General features: G+C 34.7%; 1 protein-coding gene across 5 annotated transcripts in view; it reads left to right on the top strand.

The window, feature by feature from the left end:
* SLIT2 (slit guidance ligand 2) overlaps positions 1–21,514 on the top strand; it is a 403,181-nt gene that overhangs the window by 2,356 nt on the left and 379,311 nt on the right. For all 5 annotated transcript variants that reach the window (XM_044946045.2, XM_044946044.2, XM_044946043.2 and 2 more), the window contains exons 2-4: positions 1,071–1,142; positions 2,273–2,344; positions 14,438–14,509. In XM_044946045.2, coding sequence (XP_044801980.1) covers positions 1,071–1,142; positions 2,273–2,344; positions 14,438–14,509 — 216 coding nt within the window. The remainder of the gene's footprint in view (positions 1–1,070; positions 1,143–2,272; positions 2,345–14,437; positions 14,510–21,514) is intronic.

Below are 21,514 nucleotides of genomic sequence, written 5' to 3'. Positions count from 1 at the left end.
ATGCTATTCAGAATGGTTTAAAGTTTAACCACTGATACGTCTTATTCAACAAAAGGGGAATGCATTTGGGGAAAAAATAAATATAGCAACTGAGTTTTAGGTACTTGAGAAAAATTTACCCTTATGAAGGATTTATAAAGAATTTTCCGAAAATAGTTTACTCAGTGGCGGCTTATAAAATTATATTATTGACAACATAAGCACATTAAATATAGACCCCAAACATGCTGTTTTAAAGTCAAGGTAAGGTTTACTTCCCTGAAGGGGAGAACATTCAAACCGCAGCAAAGCCTGGTTTTACTTGAAATGATTGAAACCAGGGCAAGTTTAGATCTTGACCTAAGATGCCAGAAAAGGGGGTTGTGACTCTCAAGGAAACTGTGGTGCTGAAATCTGGACCAAAATGTCAGGGTCTGAATACTATTTCCATTATTGCCCTTGCTGGTAGTTTTCACTTTACAGTTCGCAGCGGGGGTTCCTGAACTGCAAATGAAGAGTTTAGTTTTCATACAAACATAGAATTGTTGGAAGGTAAATGCCTATAAATGCCAGTCTTTGAAGTGCAGTTCTTTTGATGACATTTTAACTTTATTCTTTGCCTTAGGAAGGTTAGCCACGGTGCCACCTAAGGATAGGGGTCTGAATTTTTTAAATTTCTCCCTGAATAATATTAGAAAATTGTTCGTTTAACTTCCTGAAGGAAACTTTTTGGGAGTGTTCATAACAATTATAGTAAATAGCAGGGTATCTGTGAAATGAATATACATCTCCTTATAAAAACAAAAATGAAAAGCACTCCCATACAGACACAAAAGAGAACTCTTGATAACAGAATCACTTCATTTTCTTGTCATATGCTGGTAAGCATAGACTGTGTAAACTTGTTAAGAATCATTTTAAAAATTTTCTTTCACAGATGACTTCCTTCTCCTTCCCTCTCTTTTACTTTGCAAACTAATAATTGGAACTGATCTTTTATGTCACAGTTCTTATTTAGTGTATATTCTTCTTTAACTAGATAGTGATAGAAATTAAATGGAACTTTCATTTTCTTACTTGTTTTCTCTTAGGGATTTGAATGGAAATAACATCACAAGGATTACCAAGACAGATTTTGCTGGTCTTCGACACCTAAGAGTTCTGTAAGTATGTTCGTCTGTGTTTTGGAGAATTATCATGTTTTTTAAGGTTGTGGATTTTGAATCATTACTGATCTCAGGTTTAAAAACTGTCTCAATGACAGAAACATAAAATTTTACCAGGCCTTGGTTTCCTTTCTGTTTATCAGTATACTACAATTTTTAATAAAAATGTAGACTTATTAAAGTTTAGGTATAGGCCATAAAATAGTATTATGGAAATGACCTCAAATATTTGCTGTAACAACCCTAAGTGCTTATGCATATAAAAATGTAGCATAATTGCTTTCACAATATGAGTAATGTGAGACATTTGATATACTTTTAGGATTTGAGATTAACTAGAAAGAATTTAAGTGGGTCTGCATTTTATTATTGTTAATATAAAAATGTTCAGACTTTTCTAGCAATCAACACATATAAATATTTTCTAACATTAAAATAAAACAATCCAGGTTTTTGCAGAGTTCTTCCCACTAAAATATTTTGAATTGGTAATATTTTGAATTGTCTCTTGTATCTAATAACTTTGCAGCTTTTATAAAATTGTTGCAATGTGATTACTTCTTTGGGTGTTGTGAGTGAACCATCATTTGAGATTCGGTGTGATGTAAAACTTTTTTCTTACAAATTTTTAATTAAATTTAAATTTAATATTTATATTGCAGTGAACATATTCTTTTGATCATTGTGTGTTCTCTGTTTATTTTTAAAAGAAACATTTTGCCCTTGATGAATTCTTCTCATTTCTAACATATATCCATCAGTGAATTGAAGTCTATATATGATGAATTGTTGTATGTTGATTCTTTCAGTTAAGAACTCACTTGAAAACTAGCCATGAAAATTGTAGTATCAGGGGTTACTCCTCAAGATATACTATAGTTTAAGGTTCAGGATTCTGACTAAATTTTGTGAGAAACTGAATTAGTATTTTTTATGAAAGTTTTGTGATGAGGATACTATTATCCCTCCCTGACTCTTTTCATATATATCATTGTTAGATTTTGTATTGAATCTCAAACCAGAGCAGTATTTAACTTTGTAAATGGACAAGTTTTCAGTTGCTGAATTGAAACTTTTTCAGATAATGAGTGCTAACATTAAGACCCCTGTTATACTTTGCATTTCAGTCAGCTTATGGAGAATAAGATTACCACCATTGAAAGAGGAGCATTCCAGGATCTTAAAGAACTGGAGAGACTGTGAGTATTTTCAATTCCAAATTTATGACGACATAACTATATTTTTAATAATACTTGCATTTCCAGGACCATGTCTTTAATTTCATGTCTTAGTCTGTAAATTTACAAAAACAAGAGGTTGAATTAGTGATTTTTAAACTAATTTAAAATTAGAAATTATCAATAGTACTAATTTGTGATAAAGTTCAAAAACAGACTTACTTTCCTGACACATTTACTTCCTTGGTAACCATTGCTTTGGTACTTAGAGATGTACGTTTTTTCTTATTGTTGATCTAGTTTGTTTTATTTGCTTATGGGAGGAAAGGTGGTGGTTTTATTTGCATTAATGGGGCATTATAAAACAAAGTTTTGCTGATAATTATTTTAGTTCCCATGATGTTGCTATGTGTGTCATTAATGGCATTGGAAGAAATATTTAAAGTTCTTAATGTTATAAAGATTTGCTTTCTGATATTTAACACTTGTGGTGAATATTTATTTCCTTATTTTATATTAGCTTTCTAAATATTCTTTTTGCTGGAAAAAGCATTTAAGGATAAATGGAAGTAAGAATTACTTTATCACAGCATGTCATATAACATTAATTGTTGTTTTTCCAAGAAGATCAAATGTGGACTTCAGAATTTAAAATGTATTTTTTTTTAAATTTCAGACACAAAATCTTATGGATTGATATATATTACTTGAGAACCATTATTATTTTAGGCCTATGTGTATATGTACAAAAGACAGAAGCCTCTGTCTGAAATAATTAAGATAAAATACACAATTTGTTACTTGAAATATGAATTATATATCTCCATATGTCTTGATAATTCAAGTTTAGTAGCTTTGCATTTCTAAGGCCAAATAATGGCTCTATTAAAAGTGCCAACAATTATTTTAATAAGTTCTCTTGTCTGTTTTAAGAGGCATTGTAGGTAAAAATAAAAATTTTATTTAAAATAGTGAGAGATGAGGTTCATTTTGGGTATAGCACATACTGATTCACTGAGCCCTAGTACAAAAGTTAATTCAGTATAATTGTAAGTAAAAAAATGACTTGTCAACTTCTAAGTTATTTGTAAATAGAAGCTACACTTATAACTTAAAGTTAAATACAGATATATCTAATTTATTTATAAAAATTTTTTCCATGAACAATATTACAATAAAGGGATATATTTGTGGGATTCAAAATACATGTAAAGTCACTACTTAAAGCTAGTTTTGGGAAGGAAATAGAGATAAGGTAAACATTTGGTTACTTTTATAACAAAGTTCATAAGTTCATAATCTATCTCAGTATATACAAATACTCTGAAAATATTTATTCTTTGATCTCTTTTGTGACTACCTAACTACTAGTGAGTACTTGACAAATTTATTTTTAATTCATCCATTGAAACTAAGCATTAATATAATTTAAATGTTTGTTAAGATGAAGAGATAATTTAAAATTATCATTTAAACATTAATAGTTTTTTCATCAATAACATATTTATTCATGTATGTGTGTGTGTGTTTAGGATTTATATATACATGTGAGATACATATGTCTGTATATTTATGTTTTTTTTTCTTGAACAACTTTGACCTTGAAGGATTCTCAGTGGCTTTTCATGAAGTCTCTATTTGGTTTATTTTGTAATTTTAAGTATTTTCAGAAACACTGAAACAAAACAAACTTTTTCATTATTTTTCAAGCCACTTTGGAGTATCGTTTGAACTTTCATTTTGAAAAAGTTAACTTTTCCTAAAATTTATTAACCAGATACATTATGATCTGAAATTCAATTAAAGTTGTAAGTAGGTGCTATTTTTTGACTTTGACTTCCCCTGGGGGTGTCACTTCATCTTAGAACAATTTTCTTTTATATGAAGATGCAGCAAGATGTTTCAGAGTGGGAGGAGGGTTTGTAATTTTGAATGAAAACTAATATATATGCAGGACTTCTTTAAATCACCCCAGCTGTTGGCTGAGAGCAAATATTTCATATTTGTGAGGAAAAGCTGAGAAAATTCCTTTTGTTTACAACTGCCAAGTCCATCTGATGGAAACACATTGTTATCTGACAGCCAATTCATCTCCTTGGGATTCTGGAATTTAAAACTATTTCTTAGGAACACTTTTCAAATATTTATTTTTTTTTTAATACATTAAATGGCAAACGGTTTTGCTAAAGAATGCATTCAGGTTATTGTGAAGTAAACTTTTATATTTTGTTCAGTATATTAATTAAAAAATAAAATTTTAAAAAGCTACCCAAAGAGTTCTATAATCAAATTACTATGGCATTATAATGATATAATTATGGCATACATTTTTATTGTAGTAGGTGATGTCATTAACATTGCACAGATTGCTTCCCCTCCCAATAGTTGCAAGAGACAATGTAATAAATGGGAAGTAACCAGTGAATTAACTTTTAAATAATTATATCTCATGTGAATTTATATGTTTTTGGCACCTTGAATCTGAAGTTTAAATTCAAACTCCAAATTATGAAAAGGTCTATAAATGCAGGTTTATGTTGTAAATGCCATTTACACTACATATGTATATATAGCAACTTAACTTTCATTCTTTGTGTAAAGAACAAAAATAAAAACATTAACATTATTTGTGTGCAATTTATGGTTTTAAGTTTGTTTTTCCATTTTAAAATGATAAAATCAAAACAATTCCAAATGATATTTTGTGAATATTTCAAAATTCTAAGTTTTTTCTTTTTATTTTTTGTTGATAGAGTTTTAACTTGATCTAGAGAAAGAAGACATCTGAGAACAGAAGATAAGAGCAGTTCCTTTTAGAAATCCGACTTTTAATCTCTAAGAAACAGGGTCATTTTATCAGATTGAGTTTAATTTTAGTATAGGATAAAAAAATCATTACTGTTAAAACATTATAGGTACAAAAGTAACACTTTTTTTTCCATTTCAAAGAATTGATGGAACTCAAGGTTATCAGTCAAAATACCAAGAACTAGATGGAAATTAAAATCATCTGTCTCTTCCTCTTTCCTTTTTTCCTTTCCTCTCTCACTGCCTCACTGCCTCTCACTCACTTCTTTGTATTGTATAGAAAACAACATCAGATGATACGATGATCAGACTGTTGTTATGAATCATCATAAAAAGAATAAGTTTTAATCACACCTACACACTGTGAGCACACAGTACATCCACTTGTGACAGTTTCCTACAGTGCCCCTTGACCTAACATGTGCCTGGCAGATTCCCGTGGGTGCGCTGTGTTGCCAGTAGTACTTGCTTATCTGGGATGAGAATGAAGCTGTGAGAATGTGCCTGATGTAGATTGCATTAACAGGTCTCATACTGCATTACAGGTCTCATATTGTTTAATCAAACGTTCAAATGAAAGCTGATATAGTTAAGTAACTAGATATTCAATGGAAGTTAATTAAGGGAAACCAAATAAGCTATAGTGAGGAATTGGAGCATTTAAGAATTAAACTTCATTATACTTAATAGATGGAGAAGGCAATGGCACCCCACTCCAGTACTCTTGCCTGAAAAATCCCATGGACGGAGGAGCCTGGTAGGCCGCAGTCCATGGGGTCGCTAAGAGTGGGACAAGACTCAGCAACTTCACTTTCACTTTTCACTTTCCTGCATTGGAGAAGGAAATGGCAACCCACTCCAGTGTTCTTGCCTGGAGAAGCCCAGGGATGGGGAGCCCGGTGGGCTGCCGTCTATGGGGTCATACAGAGTCGGAGACAACTGAAGCGACTTAGCATTAGCAGCAGCAGCATACTTAATAGAAGATACCTGTGTATATCTGCAATAAAGTCTCCATACAAAATTATTAATTCAAAGTACTTCTTGACTAGTGGGTAATGTGTTAGAAGGCTGAAAAAAATCACCCTCGGACCCATGACTTTTCTCTGCAGGTGAAAACAATATTCACTTATGTCTTACGGGATTATGCTGAAGTAATTAAAGTTCTATTTTATGGCATTTTAGAGAGACCCAGGCCACTTTGGGGCTTCCCAAGTGGCACTAGTGGTAAAGAACCCATCTGTCAGTGCAGGAGACATGAGAGATTCAGATGTGATCCCTGAGTCGAAAAGATACCTGAAGGAGGGCATGGCAAACCATTCCAGTATTCTTGACTGGAGAAGCCCATGGACAGAGGAGCTTGGCAGACTATAGTCCATAGTGTTGCAAAGAGTCAGACATGACTGAAACGACTTAGCAGGCATGCATGCAGGCCACTCAGTATTTCACTACTGTAAGACATCTGCTTTTATACGTTCCTTGACAACACAAATGGAAGAGTATGAGAAAGGTTTTGAAATTTTTTAAGTTTGTCCAAAAAAATGGTAGGGCATTTTGCCCTAAATGCAATAAATACTTATAATACAAAATAAAATTCATATATGCTTATATTACATTAATGAGAACCAGTAGCATACCATTGAAAACCTTGGATATTAGGTATTTCATTAACTTCATAATATCTTACACGCTTACAATAACGAAATTGCACAAGTGGTAAAGCCAAAGGCTTGGGTTGTACTTTTGTTCCTATCAGTAAAGTGTAATGGCACTCTTAAGACAATATTCTTTAAACATTCCAAGTTTTTGTATCTTTGGATTTCAGATTACCTTTTTTTTTTTTTTTTTACTAGCTATGTCATTTGATACTCATTTTTGCTCGAATAAAAGAGTCCTAAAAATATTATTATAATGAAGCTGTTGCAAAACCTGTTCACTTGTCTGTTTTAGTTTCTACCAAGTAGATACAAAAAAAAAATAACTCAGTTTAGAAAAGTCTTTACAATAGAGCCTAAGTTTGACTACACACTTTACTTTCCCTAAAGGATATCTCAAAGGCACATGTATTTTTTGAAGGTGGCGCTGAGTTATTTCTCCCTGGGTGTGCACACCATTTATAGGCATGTGACAGCTAGTGTGAAACTAAGGAACTCCAACACTCTAGACTTTTGGTTGTAGGTCGCTACCCATTAGTTCAAGCAGAGAATGTGTTGTGGAACAGATCCGAGGAAAGTCTCCCCTGAACCCTTGCTCATTAGGGATGTGGAGAATCCCTCTTCTAACTCATCCTGCAAGTTTGTAGGCAACACATAACACATTCTTTTCCTTGAAGTAACGGTACACTAACAGCCCTAATCTACTTGGAAAAGAATGCAAGCTCATCATAGTTTCTGGCACCTTTATACTCAAGTTTAAAGTGACTGCAGTTATTTTCTTGGGAAAGTCTCTATAAAGAACATCTCAAACTCGGTAAAGAAGCTTGATATGTACATTGTAGGAGATAAATCATGCACCTCGATGCTCAATGTGAATCGCTTTATCTGTGATAGCCATTAAATGTCCAATTATTCTTGCCTGTTTATAAGTGATAGTGAACTACTTTAAATTGCATTTACATCTTAGAAGGCTTTAATGCAAGTGCACTGTTGAAGTTTAGCAGAACATTGAATCTGTCTGAGAGGGTTTCTCATACAACTTTTTTTAATGGGCCTTGAAGTTGAACGGTGGTGAGAAGTTCTGTTTGCTCTTTGTGGAGCGTTTTATAAATTCTGCAGTGGCAATGCTGTTTATTTTTCCCACATCTGTTTTGGGCTCATCCTTTGTAACAGTGTTTGCTGGATGCTGTGGCCTTTATATCTCCCTTGAAATGAGTAGTTTAGTTTGCACTGTTACAATGTATTTGTGGAAGCAACCAATGTCAAATATTTTACATTGAACTCCTGTCTTTCATTCCTGTTGGATACCCTTCTGCTTGAATTATACCTTCTAAACTGAATTTTACAACTTAACATGGGATGAGAGACTTCTGCATGAACTTTACATATATTGCTCTTACCTGTTTCAGAGCAATTTATATCTGCTGGACTGGAAGGAATGTTGGTGAAAACATTTTTAGAGTGCGAGTTTGGTAACAGTTTGGATTTGGTTTTAATGCAGTTGGAATTTTTGCTTTAAGATAACATCAACAGAAAATTACTTGTTCTCTTGGCAGTGTCCACCTCCCCTGAATGCAGGTGGGACTCCATCTCTTAGCTGCCGTTGTCCTCATTGTAGATAACCTAGCCTCCCCTCGGTAAAAACACCTTGTAATTTTATATGCTATTGCCTGGTGTCCTATGGAACGTTGGCATATACTCACCGGTTTTACTGTTGATTGTGCTTTTTAAATAGATACGATCTCTTCTCCTTACCTTTAAAACATTACATGAGAGTAAATACTTGATTTCTGTTCCATTGTGAGATCTTGATCAAATTGTCTTATCTTTGAAAACTGCATTTTTGGTCATCATTAAAGGAGACAGTTATTATATCTCATTGCAACGGTATGTAGTTTCAGTAAGATAATGCACGTATTTTCACAAAATGCTTGATGCAGAGTTGGAACTTTTTATTATTACAAATTTCAACATCTCCTTTCCTGTTTTTCAGAAGCTGAGTTTTGGAAATACTTTATCTTTTTGAGCTAATAAAATGTGTCTATAATAAATCTGACTTTTAAATATCCATATTTACTATCATTTTCCTTCTGATTTTCTTCTTATAGCATATAGTCAATAGAAGAGATGTGAAGAAAGTGCAAAGCCTTCTCCAGATTTTTTTTCAGAGTATTTATCATAATCGCTCTGAACATATAGAGACTATCAAGAAGTAAGGGGAGTGAAGAGGAAGCAACTTTTTATTAATAAATTTTTATCTCTTACCATGGAGCATAAAGGGTGAAAATACTGATACTGCCGAAAATATAAATTTTATCTAATACTTGCTAAATGTTAAAAATCTTTGCTTTAAAAATGTTAGCATAAAAGACAAATGGAAATTTACCTGAGAAGAAGACATTTATGTATGAGAAACGGGAGATTGTAAATGATAGACTTTTAAAGGCAGTGTTTGTCAAATACTTGTTTCAAATCAGGTGCATTGTAAATATATCCCATTTACAGTGATAGGTAAATATGGGACTTTCTTACTAGCTTAGGTAAACTCGTTTTCATTTTACATTTTGGATTGGGGTGAAGGTTGCAAATGTTAATTGGATTGAGGAGGAAGTTGAAAGAAGACCTCCAACCTATAACGATGGATAAGTAACAGGAGTGGGTGGCAGATAATAATCTGAAACAAAGCTTGTCAATAATGCCCTTCAAGTTGAGCTGTTAAGAATCTGCATTTCAGAGGCCTGTGGTTTTTAGTGTGGTACAGAAAGATCATTCATCTCACTGAAGGCCACCCAGAGGAAATGGTTGCTGGGATCTCTCATCTTTTCCCTGAAGGAATGTGTCTCAGAGACTCATTACACACCTTTCTGAAACCATGAATTTCCAACCAGAGAATTTTTAGTCCTGAGATCCTGTAGGCAGATTCCATCTAGTTAGTGATGACATAGGAGCTGAATATCACTGAATCTCTGTTATGTGTCCTTGGACACAATTGAATATCCTTGCTGGAACAGTTAGAAATTGACCCACCTGATCAGCTTAATGCTGCTAATTTTTGTTGGCTTCATAAATCGTCCTCTGAGATGCCCTTAATTCACTACATGCTGTTTATCTGTTCTTGGACTATCAGATTTTAACTTCTTTAACACATTTGCATTAGAGTTATTATTATGCTCTTCAAGCTACTAAGAAGTATTTTGTAGTATTGGAAGAAGCCAGGCTACTTCTTCTCCAGATCTGTTTAGAAATTATTATGCACATTGATAGTTTTTTTTTTAATTTAAATTTATTTTAATTGGAGGCTAATTACTTTACAATATTGTATTGGTTTTGCCATCCATCAACATGAATCTGCCATGGGTGTACACGTGCTCCCCATCCTGAACCCCCTCTCCCACCTCCCTCCGCGTACCATACCTCTGGGTCATCCCAGTGCACCAGCCCCAAGCATCCTGTATCCTGGAACCTGGACTGGCGATTCGTTTCTTATATGATATTATACGTGTTTCAATGCCATTCTCCCAAACCATCCCACCCTCGCCCTCTCCCACAGAGTCCAAAATACTGTTCTATACATCTTTGTCTCTTTTGCTGTCTCACATACAGGGTTATCGTTACCATCTTTCTAAATTCCATATATATGCATTAGTATACTGTATTGGTGTTTTTCTTTTTGGCTTACTTTACTCTGTATCTTTAACATAATTTCATATTTTAAAAAATACTCTTTAGTTTAAAGATTTAATTCCTGGTCATTGTACAAAGGAACTCTGCATTAATTTTTTTCCTTTATTGAATATTTTGGGAGAGTTTCACTTTGTATTGTAATGTTTGCATTTCCATTTATTCTTGATACTGATGGAAGAGGAAATAGAAGACTAGGAACCAAAAATGTATTGGTATTCTTTTTAAAAAAGTGCAGCAATACTGTTTTTCTATTCATGTTATCACTTCACCTGTTATCTACCTTTTTTCATATGACATTACCTTGCTTGATACACATGGTTGGTTTAGACACATGAAGATCATTTATAATAATTTTCATTATATAGTGATAAATTACTTGAATTTTAAGAAAAATATTTTATACATATTTTCATTTTTATTTCAACTTTAGGTATTTTAAATAGGTATTTAAAATAGTGCACTGACTAGAAAGCTAGTTTCTTTTTAAATAAAGCTTGATGTTTTATTTCCCGGTGATCCATTCATAGATATTTAAGAAGTGGGCTATGTAAAACTACGTTTTGCCCCAACCCACCCCCCACCCCCTCAAAAAAAGAAAGATTGCTGAAAGGGAAAGTTGAGGATTACATTATTTTGAATTATTGTTTAGGGATGTTTAGACTGTGTCTCTTTGAAAGGAGTGATTCAGGGGGTATGTTCTGGAGTCAGCCCTCCTGAATTTAGATTCTAGCTCTACTTTCTATGAGCTCTGTGCCTCCCTCCGAAATAGCAGTGGCAGTGGCACCTACTTACGGGGTGGAATGAATGTGATGATTCATGCGAACTTCTCAGAACAGTGACTGTCACCTGGTGAGTTTAGTATGTATTAGCTGTTATTTGGAGGATGAATTAGGAACCTCTTAAGAATATGAAAAGAAATGAGAGAAGACACTGCTTGCACTCTCTCTGAATTGCCTTCTTTCTTACAATATCTGAAATTGTGTGGACCCATTAACACGTGATCTAGTGGCAGCTCTCAGTCACTTGGATATCTGAATTTGTTTCAACATATAGAATTCCTTCCAGTTTCTAGATCATGTTAAGAAAGGCATGACAAGGGGAAGTTAAAGGAAAGGAGGCAGTTGCTCTATAGGGCTCATGAAAGCAGGTTTGGTCATGGGACTTTGATTATCTGGAGAGGGGCATAAAACCTAAGGCAGGTACCTTAGAAAACATGTCTGGAGAAAGCTGGCTAACATAAAATGCACATGCTAGGGTTTTGCCAAACTATATCAAAATGCAAAGAGCAGTTTGTTTTATTCAGCATTTCCTAAGAACCTAGTAAGTGCCAAGGAAGAGGGAAGGAAATATGAAAACATAGATATAGTCTTTACAGGGTTTCCCCATTGGGTGGCTCAGCGGTAAAGAACCACCTGCAATTCAGGAGCTGCGGGTTTGATCCCTGGGTCCAGTATTCTTGCCTGGAGAATCCCATGGACAGGGGAGCCTGGCAGGCTACAGTCCATGGGGTCGCAAAGAGATGGACATGACTGAAGCGACTTAGCACACAGCACGTAGTCTTTACGCTTGAAGAGCTTACAGTGTAGTGGGATTCAGACATTTATGTGAATAAATGTTTTGAGTAATATAGTGTTAGGGACTCTTGCTTATCAAATACTAGAGGCAAATGCAGACACAGACAAGGGAGGAACCAACTTTACGTAGGAGAATCAGGGGAATTACATAGAAGATGTTAGAAAGGACCCTTTGGAGAAAAGGGAAAACTCCATAGAGAGATTTGCCTCTGTGAGGGCTGGGGACCTGAAGAAACGTCCTTCTTTTGGTTGGAGACTCATGGACAATGTTTGTTCTTCAGTGGTTTGGATGAGATTATGAAAACACATCTCTGCAATTTTAAAAATTGGGATTGCCTCTCTGGAAAATGGGGAGTCTTTCCTAGAAAAATTCTTATTACCACTGTTGTGAATATTTGTAATTATTTTTTCAGACATAAATATAACAAGATCATAATTAAATTATAGTTTATTGAAAGTGTATAATAGTAGACTCTGGGAGTCCTCGTACCTTAGAATTATGCCTGGCAAAGAAAAAAATAAAAGCTTTTGATTTAACTTTACATTAATCTTGTTGTGTGCTTTATTCATCAAAAAAATAAAATTAGTGTAAGTGAAAAGTCTACCTTTTCACTACTAATTTTATGATTTTACCTCTGATTGTCTCAACATACATTTTTGTGAGCTATATACATTTTATTAAGTTCTGAGCATTTATCTATAGATGACTAACCTCTTAATAATATGAGTTATATAACAAAAGATGGTAAGCATAATCATCATTGCCTCATGGCATTTTAGACTTGGAAGAAGTTCTGAGGTTCACTTGATCCAACTTTTAACCTAATGCAGAATTTTTATTACATTGTTGCAGGGGAAAAAATGCATAGCCTCTGCTTGAATAATGTGGATAATAATAATAATAATAATAAAAAGAGTTGAAAGCTTCCTAAGGCTGTTCATTTCTTAACATCTTTTGTACTTACAAAGATCTTCCTTATAATCATCTATCAATGCTTTGTTAAAAGTTAAAATTACTAGCACCATTTCTACACTCTAGACACTAAATGAGTGTAATTCTATTCCCATCTGATGACCGTTTGAGTACATTATCGTTTAAAAGAGGGTAAGATTGATATGCCCTCTTTTCCTGTCCCCTTAACATTTATCTTTAAGACAAGAAACACCTCAAGTATCTTCAGTGTGACTTTACTTTCTGGATATTTTTGCTCTCGTCTAGAACTATTGTGTCAGTCACTCAGTTATGTTTGACTCTTTGAGATTCTGTTGGCTGTAGCCTTGTCAGGCTCCTCTGTCCAAGGGATTCTCCAGGCAAGAATACGGAGTGGGTTGCTATTCCCTTCTCCAGGGGATCTTCCAGACCCAGGGATCGAACCTGGGTCTTCTTCATTGCAGGCAGATTCTTTACTGGCTGAACCACTAGGGAAGCCCAGCAACTTATAAATCATTTAAGTGTGCATTTTACATCATCTTATCATCATTTTATTTGAATTTGGAAAAAGAGAGGATAGACGTTTATTTTGACTGAAATGTTAAGTTGTACATTTAAAATGAATGCGATTGGGAAATTCGTACATTGGGGCTAGAATTTGCCACTCTTCTGTAAGTGTTCATAGTCCGAAAGAACTTAGTTATATAGTGCACGCATGCTGAGTTGCTTCAGTCATGTCTGACTCTGTGCAACCCCATGAACTATAGCTCGCCAAGCTCCTGGGCTTAAATTGAGTTAGGGTTGCAATCAAATTCTTTTCTAAAATATTTAAAACATCCCAATATCAGTTAAACATTTTTAGGAAAAACATTACTTAAACATTTTTGCCCTCACTGTTAATTATAACTCAGCCTTATTCAGTTGAGAGTAAAGAACTGTGGATTGTAGTTTTCTTCTGATTTTGCCTAGAGGGACAAATCATGCTGACACTTTCTCATATGTTTTTGTGAAACTAAATGGAAAGGTTAAAAAAAATAGAAATTTCTGTCTCCCTCCAGTGACTTGGCTGAAGATTTAGGTCATTTGGGACAGAATATGAATTATTTTAGGGCACTGTTTAATACGATATTTCTGCTATATGTTGAACTCGCTAAACATACATACTCACTAAACGAGTCCAGAAAGCCTTTTTCATTGTGTCTGTGCTGGTTGACTGATGTTGCAAGGGTTGTGGATATAGAGTTTAGGCCCCAGTAACCATCATCTGAGTAAGCACAATGGAAAATTGCTCTAAAGAATCTTGTAACAAAAGGTGTAACCAACTTTTGATTTGTAATGCTTGAATTCTCTTGAATGTTATTTCATTCTTTCTGAAATACAGGATGAGGCATGACACTACCCAATCACAGTCTCATTGTTGGGTACTTTCTATGTAACATATGCTTTGTTTTGTTTTTCTCAAAAGGCGTTTAAACAGAAATCACCTTCAGCTGTTTCCTGAGTTGCTGTTTCTTGGGACTTCGAAGCTATACAGGCTGTAAGTAGACAGAAATAGTTATTGTTGCTCTGTGTAGTACCTTGCGTTTTATTAAATGTATTTTGGATCTGTTTCCTTGTGCTTTCCTGGAATCTATTCACCAGTAGATTAATGGATTAAAAGTTTGTCTTTCTTTTTTTCTTTTTTTGAAACTTATGATTGGTTTTCCAGTGGTTCCAGTTCTTGTATTTGGTTAGCATTTACTGGTTCGTGTATGTGTTATTGCAGTTGTATTATTCTTTTTGGTCTTGATGGGGGGATTTACCTAACTTCTTTATGGAAATTTTTGATTAAGTTCTGAAGGGAAAGATTGCCACTGTGCTTCCTTCTCAGAGGAAGTTGGCAGTGTATTCTTGTAAGGTTGGGATTCTTAATGTCTGCCTTTTTGATATTTGCTTCTATACTCGAATAGTCTTTATTAGTCTGGAAATACTATTATAAGGTATTTATAGAGGACTGTAAATTTCCTCTTAAATTTTCCTTTTAAAGCCAGAATTCCAAACTCCGCGATATGAATGACTGTAGAGGGTTTCATATCAAATACGTCATCGACTGTTAATGGAAGTATTTCTTTGGAAGGAGTGTTAATGTGGGTTTTAGGCAGAATCAGTTTTTTCCTCCCTGGAATCCTTGTTCAGTGACCGAATGTGCAATGGTGAAAACACACTTTTGACAGCTCTTACAAGTAGGTTTTTAGCCATATGAATGATTTTGTGCAGATGGGAGATAAGCTGCAAAGTGTTGGGGAAATTAATAGCAATGGTTATCAATGTTCGTGGATGTTATGAAAAATCATTGGGATATACAGAATAAATTGCTCAGCTAGGTCTCCACTTGGATGGTTGCAAAGTCCCATATGTGGAGCAAGTGAGGAGACTGCTTTTCCGACCTTGTCTTTGTAGCCAAAGCTTTGTAACCTACTAGTTCAGTATTGTTATCAATTCCAGAAGTTAGGAAGGGTCTTTTCCCACAGCCCTCCCCCACATCATATCTCTGTTAGGATCTCTGTTAGGGCCTCCTGACACCTTGGCTCACTGTGGAGAGAATTTTCCCAGCAGGCAGAGGTAGAGCCAGTTACACACCAGGTCTTTTCTCTAGAGTCTGACTTTCCTGATTCTATTCCTGTAAGGATAGCCAAAGCCGCCTAGCAGTATTTCTCTTCTGCTTTGTGTTCCCTGCTGATTAATTGGCTCAATTTAGGTAAATTTAAAAGAGTCAAATAAAGAAACCTAGAGACTGCCTTTTTAACAAGAATTCTCTAAAGACTATTTTTACCAAAGACACTGAATGTAGGCTGTTATGAAGATTATGTGTATGAATATAAATTAATATTTGTATTTAATTATTTGTACTTAGTTTCCAAGAATGGCTACAGAAGTGGTTGTAATAGTATTCTACTTTCTTCCTTAACTTTTTTTTGATTGTGGGGATGCTTAAGAATTGATTTCAAAGCTAGTATATAATGAGTGCTATTAAATTAATTTACTGCTATGCTAACGATGTGCATCTCAAACAATCCAAATTGTCTAGAAAATTGTCTGTTGTCTATGTGGCCATGAAAATACAATTTAAATGGAATGATTGTTACGGCTAGAATTAAAATTATTAAGCTGAAGAGAGGGAAATGTAGGAAATCACTTTAATACTGTCCCTGAGAAACTAGAATGTTTGATTTTTAGTTGGAAAGTATTTGATTAATTTTCTTTGGGTGGTATAATCTAGTGCAGAATCCCCTATCAGCGGATTATGTTCTGTTTAGCATTTGCCTCCTTTGACAATACCATGTAGTAGGCCAAGGGATTTTCGCTTAGGTTATATTATGATTTTATAACCTTATGAAGTTACTTTTTGGAAGAAGACAACTTGATATCCTTAAGTGAATGAAAGAAACAGAACCCATGAAACTCTAAGGCAACATCTTCTAGTGAGTTAAAAGCATGTTAAGAAATGAGGAAAACGGGCAGCTAGAAAATGAGTTATAATGTGCCTGTTTGGCTCAAAGGATTTCCCCTGGGAAGTAATGGAAGATAAAATTTTGTTTCTGATGTGGGTCTGTAAGGACTCTGATGCTTTGATTTTCCTGAAGTTAAAGCTTGATGGCTTTATGTTCAATATTGCCTGGGATTTGACACCTGACATGGGCACTGGATACCCATGAAAACTTAGAGGTATACATTTTTTCTGCTTCAGCAAACAGGAATCTATCTTCTTTTGAGTTGAGGCACTGTTGTCTCACCCAAGTTAGATGTAGTGGATGGTTAACCATGATTTTTTTCTTGAGAGGAAAGTTATCAGCTACCTGTGACCAGTTTTTTATGATGATGATCACTAATTGAATTAAACAACCACCAGTAAGAGTATGTAATAAATAAAGGAACAAAAGCTTGTGGAGTTAACTGCCTGGCTAGTTTAATTTCTAAGAAGATGGGTTCAAGTTCAAGTATTCTTCATATGATACAGGTGCCTAGTAGATAACCCGAAACAAATGTTCTAACAGATGGAAAAATCTGCACAAATCTACATGCAAAAATTGTCCTTTAAAATCTTCATTTTAAAATGAACTTTTATTTCACAAGAAGGATAAGTGACAGGACAAAGAATACAGATTTTGGACAAGCAGTATGTTCGGAGAGGGAAAATTTGACTGGTGGCTAATTTGCATATTAAGTGATCTACTGTTGCCCACCATATAATGGCAACCCACTCCAGTATTCTTGCCTGGAAAATTCTGTGAACAGAGGAACCTGGTGGGTCAGTCTATGGCATCACAAAGAGGCAGACACGACTGAGTGACTGAGTACACACACACACACACACACATGCAATTGCCCTACCGTGTAATTTAGTGGAGCCATACTTATCTAGAATTCATGAAAGAAACAAATTTAGAATTTATTATCTCTAGTTCTTTTCCTAACTTACTTTATATTTTGCCGTTACTTAATACTGTTGTTTCTGGATGCATAATCGATGAAAAACTTATTTTTATAGTTCACACACTGATGTTTGATTTTTATCATTGTTTGCTTAGATTAAATCTAGTCTGTTCCACTGGACATTATACAGATTTTCTTTTTGCTTCTGTAAGGAATAATCACCATTTGACTCTTGGCTGGAAATGAGATGCCAGGTGAAGAAGCACACATGCTTTTTTAAAAAATTCTAAATGCAGTATAAAAGAAAAGGAGGGTACACTGTAAATGAATTATGATTCGACACGGTTAGTTGCTGCTAGCGGCCAAATATGCTTTTCCTTTGCTGTCTGCTCCGATTTCTCTTTGGACGGGTTGAGAGAGCACTTCGTGTTCAGGTCAAGATGTTTGCTCAGAAATAGTAGTACAGTTGCAGCTGTGTTTGCTGGAGCAGGAGACTAGTTTAAATAGCATTACCATTTATCCAGTCCATTAACAGAACTCTGTAAAATAATACCAACTCTGCATAAACTACAGGACAGTGTAATAAAATTACAAGCACTTGTTGACAGATGGAAAGTGTAAGTAAAGAAGAAAGAAAAGTGAAGGGCCATAGGTTGGAGGTTAAAAGAGACAGTACATAGTTTTCTTACTTATGGAGATTCTCCATCCTCTCACTTGGCTCCTCCTCCAAAACCAGGATTGCATTTTTGTTATTAGTTTATTAAGAGTGGAGAACATGATTTTCTGAGCAATTCAGAGTGGGTTAACTGACAGAAGTTCTACAGTGACTTTTGAAATGGTTGATTATGATGGAAATTTATGAGTAGCATATACAAATCTTCCTGAAAAGTATAACCTTAAAGGTGACTTGCCAGTGAGTGATTCACACTTTACAGCCTGAGTTTGCAGCTACTCATCTAGGCTCATTAGAGAGGCATTTCATTGGTAGTTCTGTGGTTAAGCATTTGGTTATAAATATTTGTTTTGTGGTTTTCCGTTTATTTCCTTGAGTATTATTATATTTACCCAGACTTCTAACATAAGCTTAAGTAGCCAAACCACGTTGCAGAAACTCATTTTTTTATTTGTATCTCTTGAGACAAAACAAAGCTTACAAATGAAAATAAATACATAGGTTCCAGTGATTCATTTTCTTTACTTCTTTAAATGAAAACTCTTTATTTCTGGTTAACAAGTGGTGTTTCCCTAGTGAGCTTTGGAGCCACTAAATTATCTAACATTATAAGTAGTATTTTTAAAGCCAAGAATTCTTTTTATGGCCTCGTGACTCCTTACCTGAGACAAACAGATTTTGAGCAATAAATTCAATTGGTCAGGTCACAATTCATTTGCTGTCAGATAGGATCTCAGATTCTCCAGATTGTTTTTTTGATAATAATTATTATAATTCTTTAAGAGGAAAACTTAATTTCTATTAAAATAAAAATTAGTTTGGGAAAGATAACAAATATATGATGAAGCTGCCCTTACTTTCCTTTCCTTTCTTATAAAAGGAGCCTTGGCTTTTGATTTTGGTTTTGAGGAGTTACAAGAGTAAGTATGCTTAATGTTATAAAGGTCTAGATAATTCAGAAAAATAGAAAAGTGGGAGTATAAATTATTCATGATGTCCCCACTCAGATATAACCACCAGTATACTTGTCAATTGTTAGTAGATTAGTTTTCTTTTTCTGTAATTATGCATATAAATACTGCAGTACATGCATTACAAATACATTTTTTAAATATCCCCAGGGTTTAGTATAAAGCTTGACCTTTAGAAAGCTCTCAGTAAGTGTTTGATGTATTGAATTAAATCTCTGTTGGGTTCAGGGTTTGTAACTTGAATGAGCAAATAGTAACACTGGGAAGACATTATGAATAATGGGGAACCAAATTAAATTTAAAGGATACCTTGGTTCATTAATGTTTATCCCCTTAGGTTTTCTAAACATTGAAGCGTCTATTGGTATGCACTGAAAAATCAAAATGTTTTCCACCTAAGCAAAAATATCTTAATTTACTATAATACTATACTTGTATAAAACTACCACCATACCCCCGCCCCTCCGCCACCGTTCTCTGATGCCAGTTAAGTCTCAGGATTCTTGGATTCAAGGATAAAAGCAGAAGACAACCATGGTGCCTGTGTCAGAATTCCTCCTGAGTTAATTTCTGCCAGCTCTAATTAAAGTGTGGGCTCCTAGAGTGTCAGGTGTGTAGTCTCCTGCTTCATTTTACTCTTGGCCTGTTTGGCCCCTGCCACAGTAGATCCAACAGTGGTAATGCAGGAATTGCAGGTTACAGTTGCCACGGTTACCGTTGTCCCGCCAGATCGACATCATTACTCATCTAGGGAGCTGTCATCGTAGCTGCCTCCCATCTCTGGTGCCGAGACTGCCAGAAAGCTTCAGATGCAGAGAATAAAAGTTCTTCAAGATGGTGTGTCGGTATCATCATTTGAAGGATACACTGTATTGTTAATACTGATACCTATCTAAGGGGAACAGATTGATTATGTTTGAAAACAAAGAACCTGTATGAGAGATAACCTTTAGGAAAGTGTTAACTGTCAGTGATTAAAAACCCCAAGTCCCTTATTATTTATTAAGTAACTTATTAATTATTATTAGGTCCAAGGGACTCTCTTCTTGCTACTTAAAAAACAGAGATATATAAGTAGTATTTAAAAATAGTACTGTTATATAGCAAAAGGTTTGTTTTTAAGAGGTAGACCAAACTCTTCATAGACTGTGACCTGGACACACTTCAGAGTAGCCCCTATCTCTTGCCGTGAAAAAAGGCAAGCCATTGAATAGGGCGTACTTGTGTTTTTGTTTTTAAATCAACGTGCAATAGTATGATGTAGAAGTTATAAAAACAATGAAGATTAAGATTGTTTTTGATATTTTTGCCAGGCCTCCCGTGGGAAGTTTTTACTTTAAAGGGATCTAATAGAAGACTTTTGCTGGAGAACGTCAGAAATTGGCAGGCTTCTGCTGTTGCCAGAGTAGATTTTTTGGTGTGAAATCCACAGCATAGTTCCTGGCATAGGAAAGTCAAGTGCAGGAAGGTCTTTCCCACTCAAGTGCACTTGTTTAAATAGTTTCTTCCCCAAATGTAAATGTTTCTGTTGCCACCAGCAAATACTCATGGCTTGCCAGTGAGTGTAAATACTATGAATACTGTGATCCATGCTGAGGAGAAATCTGCTGTGGTGTGTGGCCCACAGAATATGTGGCATCTGTGGACCTCAGCCATTGCCAACTTCTGACCTGTAATATGGAGATTAAGGCCTTCAAAGTTCATGGAGACTGAGTGTGTTTTTTTGAAAGATGAATTTAAGTATATGGTTTTCATGTCAAAAAGATTTTGAACACATATCAGGAAGAAATATTTTAAAATTTGATTGTAAATCATAAAATTGCTGCTGCAATCTCAAGATTATAATTTAGTGATTGAAGTTTATATAAGTATTAATTCTAGGAATAAGTGACCATAAGGTATTAGTTCTATTGAGCTAATTTTAATGTATGTACATTACATTTTAAGAAATCTATTTTGTGAGAAATATATTTTACTAATATTGTAAAATATTAGTGTTTAAATGCCTACTCAGATGTTAGTGCTTTGCTATCTTTGTAAATCAATGGATACTTCTGGAGCAAAGGTTTCTTTTCTATAAAATAGGGGTGACATTTATCTCCTGGGAATATAGCAAGTCACAATATAGATTCTGTATTCAAAAGAACATTGTCAACTTTCTGGTATAATATGATAGAAATGATATAGTATGATAGAAATGATGCCTGTGGAGTTCTCGTCCTCTCAGTGTAAAATAGGATGAAGTAATAGTCACACAAATGTCCCAGCAAGTTGCCCACAGTCAGAAAAGCTCCTGGTTCTCTTTCATGTTTCTTATTGCATTTATTCTCAGTGTGATAACATATACATAAGTATAACCACATTAACTTTTTAACGCTGCAGATTAGCATAAAATGTGCATTTGTACCATTCAATTTCTCCTTACTTGGCAACACAAGGTATATTAAGGCCAGAATGTTCTTAATGAGGTCTCTCATCTGCTTGC

The sequence above is a fragment of the Bubalus bubalis genome, chromosome 7, assembly GCF_019923935.1.
Source record: "Bubalus bubalis isolate 160015118507 breed Murrah chromosome 7, NDDB_SH_1, whole genome shotgun sequence".
NCBI lineage: Eukaryota > Metazoa > Chordata > Mammalia > Artiodactyla > Bovidae > Bubalus > Bubalus bubalis.
The sequence above is the reverse complement of the archived record's forward strand: the minus strand, read 5'-3'. Positions and strand labels throughout refer to the sequence as shown.